The 15,343-nt window shown below is 46.4% G+C and overlaps 1 protein-coding gene across 2 annotated transcripts in view; it reads right to left on the bottom strand.

Annotated features, from left to right (window-relative positions):
• Positions 1 to 15,343, bottom strand: part of CHRNA7 (cholinergic receptor nicotinic alpha 7 subunit) — a 132,760-nt gene that overhangs the window by 49,301 nt on the left and 68,116 nt on the right. For both annotated transcript variants that reach the window (XM_089309209.1, XM_002718287.6), the window contains exons 3-4: positions 13,207 to 13,251; positions 3,708 to 3,817 (exon numbers count right to left, since the gene is read on the bottom strand). In XM_089309209.1, coding sequence (XP_089165335.1) covers positions 3,708 to 3,817; positions 13,207 to 13,251 — 155 coding nt within the window. The remainder of the gene's footprint in view (positions 1 to 3,707; positions 3,818 to 13,206; positions 13,252 to 15,343) is intronic.

Below are 15,343 nucleotides of genomic sequence, written 5' to 3'. Positions count from 1 at the left end.
AACCAGCAGATGAAGACCTCTTTCTCTCCCTGTCTCTGCCTCTCTGTAACTCTGCCTTTCAAATAAATAAATAAATTTAAAATAAATAATCTTTAAAATAAAGATAGATATTGATCATAAAAGATTTCCATAACTGCTACAGAATTTTCTGGCCAAGCTACTCAAAACTGGGGAAGCCTAGAAGGGCTGATGCCATAACCTACTGTCACCCAGGAGAGGAGTGACTGACTGCCGACACCAGCAAGGCCTCTAATTCCACCCAAAGGGGGAAATCATGTCAAGTAATTCATAATTGCTACTCACTTTGAGCAAGACTGTGTTCAGAAAAACCCTTGAACTGAAAGCTTCAGGTGAGGTGAACGAAGCCAAGAAGAAATACTGGGATCAGCCCCAGGCAGAGGTGTTTCCTAGCGGCCATCCTCTGCTCAGAGGACCCGGCCAATTGGCCAACAGCACCACTGCTGGCTCTCCATCCATCACAGAAATAAAGCAGCCCATTCCAGAAATGATGCAGAGATAGCTATTTTGCAGTGACCCAGCCTCCTCGGAGCACAGAAAATGCATTATGGCTCAAAAGCCATTAGTGACTCACGTGTGGTTGCCAATATCAAATTGGAACAGAGCGAGAAATATGGCAGTCACGTTTGCGAGCTTCACCCGAGTAAATCAATGCCCCTTTACAAACCGTGACTTCCACAGAGCGATGGCATTTTAACCCCCTCCTTAAGAAAAAGCCTCAACACCCCCATCCATTAACGAACCAATAGATTCTTCTGCTGCACAGAACATATTGAGTGCTGGAAGCTGGCAGAAAGAATTAAGCTCAGCATCTCTCAAAATCCCCAATAACAGAGTATCAGAAAGTCAGGATATTACTAAAGTCAAGCCTATCTTTGCTACTTCCTGTGCCAATTTTTGTTTAATGTTTCCTAGGCTGCAAATACAACTGAGTTCCTTTCCTTTCTTCTCTTGCTGTTCTTAGCAGCACTGTATCATGCTGGTCCATCCTCTTCACTCTTCCTCCTAGTAATTCCTGCAACCCCTCCCCCTCCAATCTTGTCCGTACAAATGTGTTTTGAGTGCTCTGCTAAATGCCTCTGAGAGGTGGCCGGCCCTAGGTGAGCAGGGAACAGGAACCCCTTTCTATGACAGGGTGGCAGAGATGCATGTCCTAGACGTGGGGTGGCTGGGGGAATCAGGAAGGGTACCCTGGGGGACTGGGAGTTGAGCAGAGCTGAAGCAGAGGGATGAGAGAAGGCCTAGAAGGAAGCTCGTGTGAATGTGCCGTATGAGAAAAATTCACGCTGGAGAGAGGCGGGTGTAGACAAGGCTACTGGAAAGGAACAGGCAGGTGCACACACCTGGGTTGTGCAGGATGCCCAGACAGCAAAGGGAAGACGAAGATGGCCAGCAGAGGTGGGGGATAACACAACTCATCTGTGTTTGGAATCCACCTCGCTGTCCTCTCTTGTTGGCACCTGTGAAATGCCCTTAGCTGGGAGCTCCTTTGAGCGGCTTCCTTCCCAGTGTTAGCTTATTCTGGTCTCTTTGACCCCCTCCCCCACCCCAAGCCTTTCATGTGGTCTGTGCAGCTTCACCACAGTACTTTCTTAGCAGGTGGCAGCTAAGTCTCCCCAGAGGTCACCTTCATTTCTTGCCCTCCCCGCATGTTGTAGAGGTGGGGCTGATCCCCAACCCTCTTGAAGCCAGGCTACACTCCTGCCCAATCTGACCAACAGAATGAGGGGAATGGCCATTCAGGGATTTCTACTCCACACTTAGTCCACAAGAGACCTGCATGTCCCCTCTTCTTTCCTCTCAGAACACATCCTGGATAGGGCCCAAGGAAGAAGACCAAGGTAGCACAGCCCACAGCCAGCATCCACGTGGAACAGACAAAGAGACACGAGAGCTGGTGATCCCACAGCACTGTGAGGAAAGGGCTGTATTTTTGCAAAGGCACTGAGTTTGGGGTTGTTGGTTCTGCTTCAGTAGGTAACTGACACCACATCTGTGACTGGCCCGAGGAGTCTCAGTAACTGCTTATTCCACACCGCAGACGTGAAAGCCATACATTTAGCCGTTACTTCAGGAAGAAGTCCCACATGCCATTTCTTAGGAAAAACTAGAGCAGAAACCAAGAAAGCTTCAACGGGTTCCAGGACAGTCTGCAGGTGTGGTCAACAGGCACAGGGGGAGAAGAGGAAAGCGGAAAATCATTCAGCAGAGCCCAAGGGGAGAGGTGAAAGGACAAGGGCTCTGGGCCATCAGTTAGGTTATGCATGGGAGGGGCCAGATTATTCCCGAAGGCCTGGTCCCTGGTGACACCTGACAGGCAGATACTGCCTCTTCTTTGCTCCTTGGAATTCACTCACAACTTGGTAACTCTCCATTAGCCAGAACACTGGAATCATCAAGCTCCGTATCAGAGTTAACAGTCCCACATATAAGACATAAAACCCATTATTAATTCTACCATATTATAAAATCTGTTTGTGATTTCAGTCGAAAAAAGCTACACCGGGAACTGTAAAACTGTCTTACCATCTTGTTCTAATGGTTTCACTGTTCCCTGCACCAGGAAAGTCCCAGTTCCCTTCTCCTTCCACCTGGAACCAACCGCTGCAGTCATCATTAACCTGGTTATCGTAACATAGAACTTATGGGGAAGAGAAGTTCTAGCTTGTTTTATTTGACAATCTGTTTTAATAAAGAGTTTTAGGCCGGGGCCACGGCTCACTAGGCTAATCCTCCGCCTAGCGGCGCCAGCACACCGGGTTCTAGTCCCGGTTGGGGCGCCGGGTTCTGTCCCGGTTGCCCCTCTTCCAGGCCAGCTCTCTGCTGTGGCCAGGGAGTGCAGTGGAGGATGACCCAGGTGCTTGGGCCCTGCACCCCATGGGAGACCAGGAAAAGCACCTGGCTCCTGGCTCCTGCCATCGGATCAGCGCGGTGCACAGGCCGCAGCGCGCCGGCCGCGGCGGCCATTGGAGGGTGAACCAACGGCAAAGGAAGACCTTTCTCTCTGTCTCTCTCTCTCACTGTCCACTCTGCCTGTCAAAAAAAAAAAAAAAAAAAAAAGAGTTTTAGTGCTTCAAGAAATTCACTCACCCTGGATACCTGACTGTTGGGCATCTGGTCTGCCTCTTGGCTTACTGATGAATCTCTGATCTCTTGTCCTCAGGAGAATGACTATCAGAATTGCCTTTTTAACTACCTTTTGTTGTTGTTCCATACACAAATTCACAAGTTTCTACGTATAGGTAGAGACGGCAGTCCTCCTGCCCTCAGCCATCTTTGTGGCAGAACTCTTCCAAATCCCAGTGAGAAGTGAATCAGTAAGGACCTAGGTGCAAACCGTGGGTTCCAGGTGTGTATCCCACAGGACACACTTTCTGCTGTTGATCCTAACTGCTGCTATTCAGGAAGCAAAGATGATGCCTTAGCAAGAATGTGTGTGTCAACACACACAAGGAAACAATGCTATGCACTTAACATACACAGATATGATCATCTTAGCAGGTTGGGCAACACACAGAGTACAAGCAGACGAAGCAGAGCTGCTTTTCAAGGCCTGGCTACAAAGAGAGCCTCATGAGAAGCAATGTCCCCACGTTAATGTATCCAGCTTTTCTGCACAATATTCACACCTGCTTGATTGCTGCTCATATGCAAGCATTCATCATTTTCCCTTCGTCCCCAGGGCTTACCTGTTGTACAGAAGAATGTCTGGTTTCCAAATCTGGCCATCAGGGAAACGAACCGTCTTCACGCCCGGGTATTCTGACATATTCCATTGCAAATAGTGATCTGTCCAAGACTGACACACACAATGACATTAGCAGCATATTGCTTCCTTGCCTACTAATATTTCTTATAAGAGATTACTGGGTAAGTTCAAAGCCAGAAAGTTATTTACATAACTGAGTTGCTATCTGTATGAGATAAGGAAACTTGGAATTAGATAATCCCTTTCAAAATGACCATGAATAGCATAAAAATCGCATTTAAGGTCCTGCTGTCCACTGTGGCCACTTCAGATGACAGCATTAAAGCGAATTCCAACGCCCTGCATGCCCCTAAGCCTTCTCCTCCTGCAGCAGATGGGGGGACTTCTAGCCAAATGAATAACTATTCTACTTTCCAAGTCTTCATTGTAGGGATACTTTGAAAAGATAAATTAAATTATTTCAATCGGTATATGAAATAGGCTGCAGAATCACAAAATATTTATTTCCAGAAAACAATATTATGCAGCTGCATGGGAGCCTCTCAGCAACCTAAGGGACATTTTTAGATTTGAATTCTTTGATGTAGGGATAGTGTTTTGAATACCACCGCCTCACAACCCAAACATAGCCTCAGTGTCAGAAAACCAAGGAATCAGAGACAAGGGTGCACGTGAGGACTCAGCAAGTAATCATGAACCCCCAAGTCAGGGTCAGCCTCTGATATGGGTTCCCCTGGGCTTGGGGTCCTCATTTCCGGGACCACCAGCTCTGTGGGGCAGCTCAGCTAGCCTGGCTGGCATCTCAAGGCTAGTGGTTTAGACTCAACCTGCAAGGGCAGCATAATCAGGCTTCCAGCCCGTGTCCAGTCCCCTGAGACCATCTATGCTCTGGAGCTCAGACTTTCCACGATTTGGAAAATTCCATGACATGACACTCTAGGCTAGGACCACAGTGGCTCCCCAGAACCAATCATATTGGTATTTTTTGCAGCAAAATATACAGTTACAAATAAATGCTTCAATTACATCTATTTCAATTTAATTTTAGACCAAATGAGTTCAAAGCAAAGTTGCAAAAACAACATCAAAGGCATAAACAACATTTCAGATTGCTGATTGTTGAGATTCAGGAATTACCGACAAAAGGTTGTAGGTCTAGGACTTTTGAGCCTAGAGGCAAGGGGTCCATGGGCAGGGCCCAGGGCTCTGGCATCCTCTGGGGAGAACAGCATCCAGAGTTAAGTAAGGTCTGAAACTATTAAAAGTCAAACAAGAAGGGGCACCCAGGTGAGCAGCTTCATTTTTAAAACCAGGGACCTTGGAGAGAAAGGATATGTTAGTAGACAACGTGTAGAAGTACCATCTGGGACATGGAAGACTGAGACCTGCCCTGCTGAGGTTCCTAATTAGATAGGAGTAGCAGGAGGGAGAAGGAGTCTTTTGTTCAAGTTGTTTTCACCAGACTGTGTTTATAATAGCATGCTCAGCTTTGGCACCCCAGGCTCTGTGACCCCGCCCCCCCTTACCCTCTCCCTCATTCTGACACAAAGCCCTTTCATAGGAGCACCTGTGCTTTCTTTACCACTGCCCTGTATCTCCCTTGGGATGCTTCTCTGCATTGGTCACTGCTGATTACCATGGTAATCAGGGCTCAGGGTTCCACAAACTGCCCTTGAAATTGGGCATCAAGGGGTCACACCGATCTCCCTTATCTGCTGAAATGATGACAGAAATGGGAGTGGGAGTGTACCTATGCCAATGCAGACCTGTCTAATGGTCGCCCATTGGAGCTGCACGCTGCCTCCCAACACCCACACCTCCTCCTGTCTCGTGCACATGCCCAGCTCTGTGTGCCCTGCTGGCTTAGACTCTGGCCAGGTGGCAACAGGGCCATTCTGCTCACTCAGTGTTGTGCAGATGCCCAAACTCACCATACCCCAGGGGTGCTGTGATGACTGTTCCTATTCCTTAGAAGACTGAGGCTCAGAGAGCACCATGTTTTTAGTTAGTCACTCAGTTGTATCATGTGACTTTAAGCAAAGTGGTCTTTGGGCTCCATCAGAACAGATTCTTCAAACAAGATCTCTGCACCAGCTGATCTCCCACCATGACTGAATGGGCTACACTATGTCCCTGAAGGTACTGTCCATCTGCTCACACTATTTTCTCTTACTCAAAAGCCAAGCTGACCCTCCGGAGAGAAAAGGGGAAGAATGCAGGGAGCTTTGGAATGAGACAGACCTGGATTTAAAGTTCTGGGAGAGACTTGCTGTGTGAGCTTGAGCAGGTGAATCACCCTCTCCAAGCTGTAGTTTCTTTGTATCACCTACCCTTACAGTAAGCAGTCTTGTAAGAAAAAACAATGAGATCATGTAAGCAGCAAGTTTGGCAAAACAATTAACATACCACCTGGGATGTTCAGAACCCATTTCAGGGTGCCTGGGTTCAAGTTCCAGCTCTGATTCTGATTCTAGATTCCTGATAATGGGCACCCCAAGAGGCAGCCGGTGACAGCTCAAGTACTTGGGTCCCTGGCGCTCACATGGGAGACAGGACTGAGTTCTGGGCTCCTTGCTCAACCTAGCCCAGTCCTGGCTGTTGCAGGTGCTGGGGAGTGAACTACCAGATGGGAAGTCTCTTAGTCTCTTTTCAAATAAAATGAAAATTTTAAAAATGTGTGTGTTCACTCTCTTGTGCATGGGCTGGGAGGGAGGAAAAGGAAAGTCTTTGCTTAAAACACACACACACACACACACACACACACACAAGGTGCAACAAAAAAACGTATGTGGTCTTTGTGGCACAGAGCTCCTTAAGCCCTGTGAACTTTAAGAACAGGAGTGCCTCCTGTTAGTTATAAATAGCCCTTCGGACCACATCTGAGTTTATGCTAATAACGCAATTTATGGTTAGGCTCCTGGATAACATCAAGATGGGTGTCTGGTAAACAGAAGGACTGGCCAGGAGATTAGGGTAGGGGGACTCTCAGCCCACTCTACCGCTCTCTCCCGAGAGGGACAGTGGGGTTGGAGGCTGGGTTGTAAAAGCTCTTGAACATGAGGTGGAGAGAGCCTCCCAGCAGGTAAGGGAGGTTCTGAGAGGACCCTGCCGCTGCTGAGGACACGGAAGCTCTATGCTGATCCCCTGCCCTGTAGGCCTCTTCCATGCGGCTGTTCTGAGCTGCATCCTGCAGAATAAACCAGTAAACAGAAGTAAAGTATCTTCCACGGTTCTATGAACCTTTGTAGAAAATTATTGAACGTGGAGAACAAGGAGTCATAAGAAACCCTGAATTTGTAGTCAGGTAAAAGTATGTCCCCCTGGGCACCTGGTGTCTGCAGTACAGACAGGGCGGTGGAACTGAGACTGTGAACTTCTGGGGTCTGATGCTACTGCCAAGAAGAAACTGTCAGAACGAAATTGAATTGTTGGGCCGGCGCCGTGGCTCAATAGGCTAATCCTCCACCTTGCGGCGCCGGCACACCGGGTTCTAGTCCCGGTTGGGGCGCCGGATTCTGTCCCGGTCGCCCCTCTTCCAGGCCAGCTCTCTGCTATGGCCAGGGAGTGCAGTGGAGGATGGCCCAGGTGCTTGGGCCCTGCACCCCATGGGAGACCAGGAAAAGCACCTGGCTCCTGGCTCCTGCCAGGATCAGCGCGGTGCGCCGGCTGCAGCGGCGGCCATTGGAGGGTGAACCAACGGCAAAAGGAAGACCTTTCTCTCTGTCTCTCTCTCTCACTGTCCACTCTGCCTGTCAAAAAAAAAAAAAAAAAAAAAAAAAAAAAAAAAAAAAAAAAAAGAAATTGAATTGTTGAACAACCAGCTGATGTTGGAGAATTATTACTTGGCATTCATTGAAGGTAGCAGAAATATCACACATACTTATTTTTGGAAAATTCTTAGTCAACAATTTTGATCTCAGAGGAGAAAAGTGGGGCTCCTTCACCACCCCGCCTTTTCCATCAGTGAGGCACAATGAATGTAACATCCCCCTGCGCTTGTGGTGCTATTATGGCCCTAAGCAAGCCACTGGAGGGCTTATCCATGAGCATAAGGGGCACTTCCGTGTGTCAGAGATGAAGTATCAAGGAATGGCAGAAATGACAAGGCCAACATGTTAGAAATAACTGAGTTATAATCTAACCTTCTATGATGCTAATGCTATTGGTACCACAATGAAAATTAGAGGTTAAAAAGAAACAAAACAGGGCTAAAAAATCTAAAGCCAGAAGAACAGTGGAGATATGAAAATAAAGATCTTTAAAATGTGAATGCAAGTTGCTTAATGGCTCAAATGTCCCTTCAGAAACTGAAAAGGTTTCCATCCTTTCTTGCCCCAGATGGAATCAGATTGTGCCTGACAAGCCTCCCAAAGCCATGAGACTCATCTGCAGAGAAAACATGCTAACCACTTCCTCCCAGGGGCAGAAAGGTGCACAGAGATCAGCAGCTTTTTCCTCCTCCTGGCTATCCAAGCAATCTGACAGTCATGCAAAACCCAAGGCAACTGGGGGAAAGGAAATGAAATCAAACTGTAGCTCAACCAGAAGTTTATTTGCCTATTTTTTTTTCTTTTTACTGCTTCTTCCATTCTAAGTGGTTAGGAAGTTGATCATTTGCAGAAAATGGATCTCAGAGGGCAAAAGCCCTAGAGAAATGATGTGGATTCAGCTTTTCAGCACAGGCACTGAGCAACATGAAACTAGGAAAGAAGCCACGGCTGGGGGTTATTTCTGTGGCTGTATCTTGACCTCCTGCCCACCTTTCTGGTTTCCTTCAGAACTCTGACCCTGTTAGCTTCCAAACTAAGCTTCGCTTCTTGTAAATACCTATTATTCAGACTGGGTCAGGCCAAGCTAATCACTGGCCAGAAAACACAAGGCCAGGAATCAATAGACAGCTGTTTAGCTATGGCCCCAGAGTAGCTTCCAGGCTGCCCTTGGTGAGCCCTGTGTTCCCCATGACCATGCTGGTGCCAGGGCTTCCAGACTGATCTGCCAAGCAGGAATAGCAGGCACAGTAGCACAAGATTGGTTTTAGATAATGTTAGGGTTTGTTTTAAATCTAATAAATTTAATTCTAAAATCCTTGTAATTCATTCAACATTCAGTTGGGAGACAGTGCTGCGCCTGCAACATTATTGACAGGAGCCACTTCCCAGATGTAGGACATCACCCAGCTTTTAGAAGGGCACACACTAAGAGGGAATCTGGCATGCCTTCCATTTGCTAGACACCTGAAGAGGAGTATTAACTAGCGACTTGGCCACACCAGAGCCCCCAGATTTCCCAATTCAGAAATCTCTGTGTTTGCCCCCTCTCCCATTTCTGTAACCTTTGACCTCTACTGTCCAATCACCTGCCTGTCCCCTGCAAAATTCTCTAGGGAAATACTCAGTTTCTTGATCTAGCTATGTTAACTTTTTCTTCTATGTATTAATTACACAGTCTGACTATAAATAGCTTTGAAGTAGAAACCTGGTCTCATAGGCCTCTCAGTGCCCTCACATGGCCTCATTTGAAAACCTCGAAATAGCAGGTGCACCAAAAGATGAGCTGAATGGGAAAATGAGATGAAAAGACAAATTTTCAAACAACTGAGGTTGTAGATGCTTCTGTAAATGTAAATCCTAATTAGAAATAAGCTGTGTTTGAAACACATTAGAGGCCTCAGGTGACATTCTTGAAGCAAAGATGTTTATTTAGGAGCACCTGAACTCAATAGCGTAAAAAATCCAGGTCTATTTTTCCTGGAAACCAACACACCCTTAACAATGTTCAAGTCATATTCATTGCTGAAAACCAATCACTACTGAGAGCTAAGGTAGGTAGACAACAAAAGTGAAGACCTGTGATGACACACACTTTTCTGCAGCACCTCTGTTACGGGTAAATTGGGAGAAATAACCAATTTTAAGTAAAAAGAGAATCATGAGCATCTTCCCCAGAGCTCCCAGAGCCGAATCTTACACTAAAATGTGCCTGTGTTATGCAGGAGTTGGCTTTCTTCTATATATAATATCTTGGCCCCTCTTGGGTTAACCTTGAGTATTTTTTCCCATGCATTCATTCCAGAAACTTACTCATTGCCTCCTGCAGTTGTGGCAGAGAGAAAGAAGCTGGGCGTATGGCAAAGAACAAATCCAATAAGCTCTGCCCTCCTGCTGCACACAAGCAAGCAACAGAAAGACGCAGAGCCAAGGCAGAAATACGTACGTGTATACAAAGTATGTCAGATGGTGAGAAGCGCTTTTGGGGCAAAAAATATGAAGCACAGTAAAGAGAACAGAGTGGCTGGAAGTAGCAGGGAGGATCTGGGAGAGTACACAGACACTGAGGGAAGACCTCACCAGAAAGGTTACTATCTGTGGTATGAGACCAGCAGGAAGTGAGGAAGCAAATCCAGTGGTTCCTTCCAGGAAGGGGGAGTGGCAAGCACAAAGGTCCCAACATAGGCATGTGCTTGCATGACCTGTGCATCACCAACATCAAGAGAGCAGAGAGAACAGTACAGCGATTGTGGGAGGGGGGCCAACAGGAGAGGACGGAGCAGACAGGCAAGGAGGAAATCAAAGGCAACCTCAAGGATTTCAGTTCTTGCGAGACAGGAGCCCCCTCAGTGAAAAGGCCGTGTGACTGAACCTCAATTTTTATCCTACTAAGATCACATTGGCTGCTATGCTGAGAACAGACACCCAGCAGGGGCAACAGCTGAGGCAGGAACACTGGCCAGGAGACTCCGTAGCAAGAGGAGTGAGATGACAGCAGGGCAGACCACAGTGGAAGTAACAGGATTGAGTCACAGTGGTTGGATCCTGGATTTTGATTTTTTTTTAAAAGACTTATTTATTTATTTAAAAGGCAGAGTTACAGAGAGGCAGAGAGAGAGAGAGAGAGAGAGAGAGAGAGAGAAAGTCCTCCATCCACTGGTTCATTCCCCAAATGGCCACAACAGCCAGAGCTGCGCTGATCTGAAGCCAGGAGCCAGGAGCTTCCTCATGGTCTCCCACACGGGTGCAGGGGCCCAAGGACCTGGGTCATCTTCTACTGCTTCCCCAGGCCATAACAGAGAACTAGATTCAAAGTGGAGCAGCCAAGACTTGAACTGGCACCCACAAGGGACGCCAGTACCACAGGCGGGAGCTTCATCCACCACAGCACAGCGAAGGCCCCAATCCTGGATTTTGAAAGACAACTGCCAGAATTTGTTGATGGATCATATGTGAGGTGTAAAAGATAAGAGTTAAGGGTGATTCTAAGTATTATTTTATTGTCTAGGAAAACGGGATTGTGATTTACCCAAATGAGAAGACTATGGAATGGTCAAGAATGAGAAGAAGTATGAGGCTAGAGGCAGTGGTGACAACCAAAGTGAGGCTCTCAGCAGGTGGCAGGAAGTGGGATGAGTCCACTGGAGGAAGAGCTGGTTTTCCAGAGGCACATGGATTATGGATGGGGTGGCAAGGGAAGCTGGAGGAGGACACAGGTGAGGCAGGATGTGCTCAGAATGTTGTGTTAAATCCTGCAGGGAAAACTGCCAAAGATTTCCATCTTATTCATTACAGGAGCTTCTGCAAGGGGTCTCAAGCATAGCTAAGGGCACCCTTGGGACATTGAGCAGATGGCAGTAAGTGAATTGTTTCCTATCCCTCAACTTGACATGTGTCCCACGACAACTCACCTGGTGGGGAACCACCTGGTATTATCATCTGCCCCCACCTTGATTTCCCCGACTCCACTCCTCAAAGAAGGGCACATTTCCCTTACCTAATCTCACCTCTCACCTTGGGTCACTGGCCCAAGAACTAAACAAAGGGTTCTTTTAAAACATCAGTGTCTGTACGAATTAACTTAAAATTTGGGTATGAAGCCAGCTCTGTGGTGTAGTGGGTAAAGCTGCCACCTGCAGTGCTGGCATCCTATATAGGCACCAGTTTGAGTCCCAGCTGCTCCACTTCTGATCCAGCTCTCTGCTGTGGCCTGGGAAAGCAGTGGAAGATGGCCCAAGTGCTTGGGCCCCTGCCCCCCCACCCCCCACGTGGGAAACCAGGAAAAGCCTCCTGGCTCCTGGCTTCGGATTGGCTCAGTTCCAGCTGTTGCAGCCATTTGGGGAATGAACCAATGGATGGAATACCTCTCTCTCTCTCTCTCTCTCTCTCTGCCTCTGCCTCTCTGTAACTCTGCCTTTCAACTAAATTTTAAAAATCTTTAAAAAAAAGTTGGGGGACAAATACTTTCAAAAATTAGATGGGTTATAATTATGTTATTTTTTTGCTTTCAACTAAACTGAAGGGGAACTTAAAGTGTCAGCTGATACATTTGATGAAAATAACATTATTTTTGGCATACAATCTGGGGGGTATTCAGAGAATCGAATAACATTGCTTGAACAGAACATCTTTTATCACCACATACCCATGTGCCCACATCTATTTAAAAGCAGCTATAGATCTGAGGATAAAAACTGTATCATTCTCTCATTTCTAGAAAAAAAAAAGTAGTCATCTGTGGATATACAAACTCATTGTGCCATACTGGCACAGACACAAATTTCTAGGAAAACATTTTATGTTCAATAAATATTTATTAAAATTTTCAACTGCGGTCACCTTGATGAATTATCTATGAATGATTTTAATCAATCCAAAAGAAAATAATTAACATTTAAGACCCGAAGGAATAACTTTCACATAAGTATTTAAATTTGAGAAAAAACAAGACACAATTATTAATAAAAGTCTTTCAGATATAAAGTTATACTACATTAAGATAAAATTCTGGGTGGAAAGTTGAAAAATTCAGGCACAAAGAGAAAAAGTTTAAGTAAAATATCTGGCAGTTAAAGAGGGGCTTGTTTATAGTTTAGTGTCATGGTATTTATAGTCCACTTTTTAAAATAGAGCTTTATTTTTAAGTGTCAAGTTTTACCATTTGATGAAAGTGACAGGACTTGGAAGGAATCAAATTTAGGTTAGAATTGCTGATATCAAGTTAGATGTTCAGGAATGGAATACAGCAATTCTTGTGGGGGTCACCGAGCAGAGCGAGATTTCTGGCTTAGGGATCCTCCAACTGATTCAAACATGCAGCTCTGGAGGGTGCAGAGGCCAGGGCAGGTGTTCCTGAGCCCTGGGGACTGGACACAGTGCACGCTGTGAATATTTAAAAGCAACTCTGCCTTTCATCACTTGCATGGCCTGAAGGGCTTTTGAAATGTCCTCAAATCACCTTGTAATACAGTACAAGGTGCCTGGAGTCCCGCTGTTACTCAGTATTTAATACTCAATCTCAGCCTAAAGGACTCTGTCAATTAGCAATTAACAGACTGCAGTGCAATATACTAACATTCACTGCTAGCAGGTAGAGTCTTGGTGACAGCCTGGCTTCTCAAGCGGCCTCTGCTTTCCCTGCAAATCCAGCGCAAGCACCGAGGAAGCGAGAGAAGGTAGACGCAGAACGCACCTGCTGCTGCCTTCACTTACCATTTGCAGCCAAATATTGGTAGTTAAAACTTGGTTCTTCTCATCCTTAAAAAAAAGAACAAAGACAGCAGCATCAATATGGTTTACAAAAGAAATGATTCGTTATTCACATAGGAATCTGACTGTTGGGATCATTGTTGTGTGTGGAAATTAGAATGCGCCAAGCGCTCCCAAACACACGCAAGCAGCATTTCCCCAGAGTTGAGCTTTCCTATTTATTCTGAAGTAATACACATTTATTATAGAGCACTTACAAAAAACAGAAGAGAACAAAGAAAAAAATTAAAATCCTGCAATGCCACCATTCAGAAATGATGCCTGCTAATGACCTGGCTATTTATCTTTGTATAATTTTATAATTCATAAACTTAATAAAACCCAAAAAATGAGTGAAAATTCTAATTTTTAAAGCCATATCTATTATCAGAATTTAAGCACTTTTAAACAAATATGAATTTGCAGGAAAGGGGACAGGGACCTGTGTCAAGCTGACACGCCTATGCTGAGCATGCTGCCACTGCACTATTTGGCCTTGTCCCTGGGGGTCCTGGCAGGGTTTTTCTCTTATCCTCCACTTACCATACAGCAAGGCAGGCCCTTGGCACACATCTGCAAAGTAAATGCTATCCAGGTGAGTAAACAAGGTCAGTGAGATGGAGCCAGTGGCACAGCAGGTTCAGCTGCCACCTTCAATGCCAGTATCCCATGTGAGTACCAGTTAGAGTTCTATCTGCTCCACTTCTGATCCTGCTCCCTGAAAATGCACCTGGGAAAGCAGCACAAGATGGCCCAAGTACTTGGACCTCTCCCTGCCACCCAGGTGGGAGACCTGGATGAAGCTCCTGGCTTCAGCCTGGCCCAGCAGTAGCCTTTGCAGCCATTTGGGGAGCGAACTAGCGGATGGAAGATAGATCTCTCTAACTCTGCCTTTCAAAAAAAGAAATGTTAAAAAAAAAGAAATGTGAAATGACTTTATGAAGGAGCCTTATTTCTGACTCAAGTCTATTTTTCCTCATTTTGAAAACCCCATACGCATTTGGGATCCAGATGGGCACAGAGTTTGTGTGTTAATGAGGGAGCTTGTGATAGCCTCTCCACTGTGGCTTGGCTCAGACACAAGGCAGCACAAAAAGAGTACAGTTGGCCGGCACTGCAGGTCAATAGGCTAATCCTCTGCCTGCGGCACTGGCACACCAGGTTCTAGTGCCGGTCAGGGCACTGGATTCTGAGCCAGTTGCTCCTCCTCCTGTCCAGCTCTCTGCTGTGGCCAGGGAGTTCAACGGAGGATGGCCCAAGTCCTTGGGCCCTGCACCCACATGGGAGACCAGGAGAGACACCTGGCTCCTGGCTTCGGATCAGCGCCGTGCGCTGGCCGGCGTGCTGCAGCCGTCAGCGGCCATTGTGGGGTGAACCAACAGAAAAGGAAGACCTTTCTCTTTGTCTCTCTCTCTCTCTCACTGTCCACTCTGCTGTCAAAAAAAATTTTAAAAAAACAAAGTATAGTCAAAACTGTCCTTTCCAAATGGGATTTGAAAGTGTTTCATCATGGCTGAACATAGCCCAACATGGCCTAGCAAAACAGAAAAAAAAAAAAAAAAAAAAAAAGCAATGCACAAAGGGACAAATGAGCAAGTTTTGTACAATAGTTTTACTTAGAACACTGGCATCAGTATTTAATAGTCAATTCCAACTTCCAGGACTTTGTAAATTGGCCACTGATGCCCCCTCCAGGGAAAGGATGCATTAGTGACTCTCAGAAGCTGCTGTAATGGGAAGAACTTGGCCAGCCTTTCCAAAGGGCAGTCAACAACAAAGGACTCAAGGGCAGAAAGCACAGGCATCTGCCGAGGCGTGGTCAGCAGGCAGGGATGCAAAGGGGAATGACTGCTGCCTCTCGTTAGCAGAGAAATATGTTCAACACACGAGGAGTTGGCAGGGATACTGTGCTGCAGCAGCGCCCCTGCTTCTACGCTAGGCGCTGCAGGGGTGAGACAAACCCACAGACAGGACAGGGCTGCCTAGGGCGGGATACAGGATGATGTCCCAGTGGGTATAGGGCTGGGGGCTGTTGTCAGGAGAAGCTGCATTTTTGGTTAAAGGAAGAAATGCATCCTGTATTCCAAAATGAAACAAGCCA

This window comes from Oryctolagus cuniculus, chromosome 12 (assembly GCF_051225735.1).
Source record: "Oryctolagus cuniculus isolate XC-2025 breed Fujian yellow rabbit chromosome 12, ASM5122573v1, whole genome shotgun sequence".
NCBI classification, from domain to species: domain Eukaryota; kingdom Metazoa; phylum Chordata; class Mammalia; order Lagomorpha; family Leporidae; genus Oryctolagus; species Oryctolagus cuniculus.
This window is presented reverse-complemented; position numbering and strand designations above follow the sequence as displayed.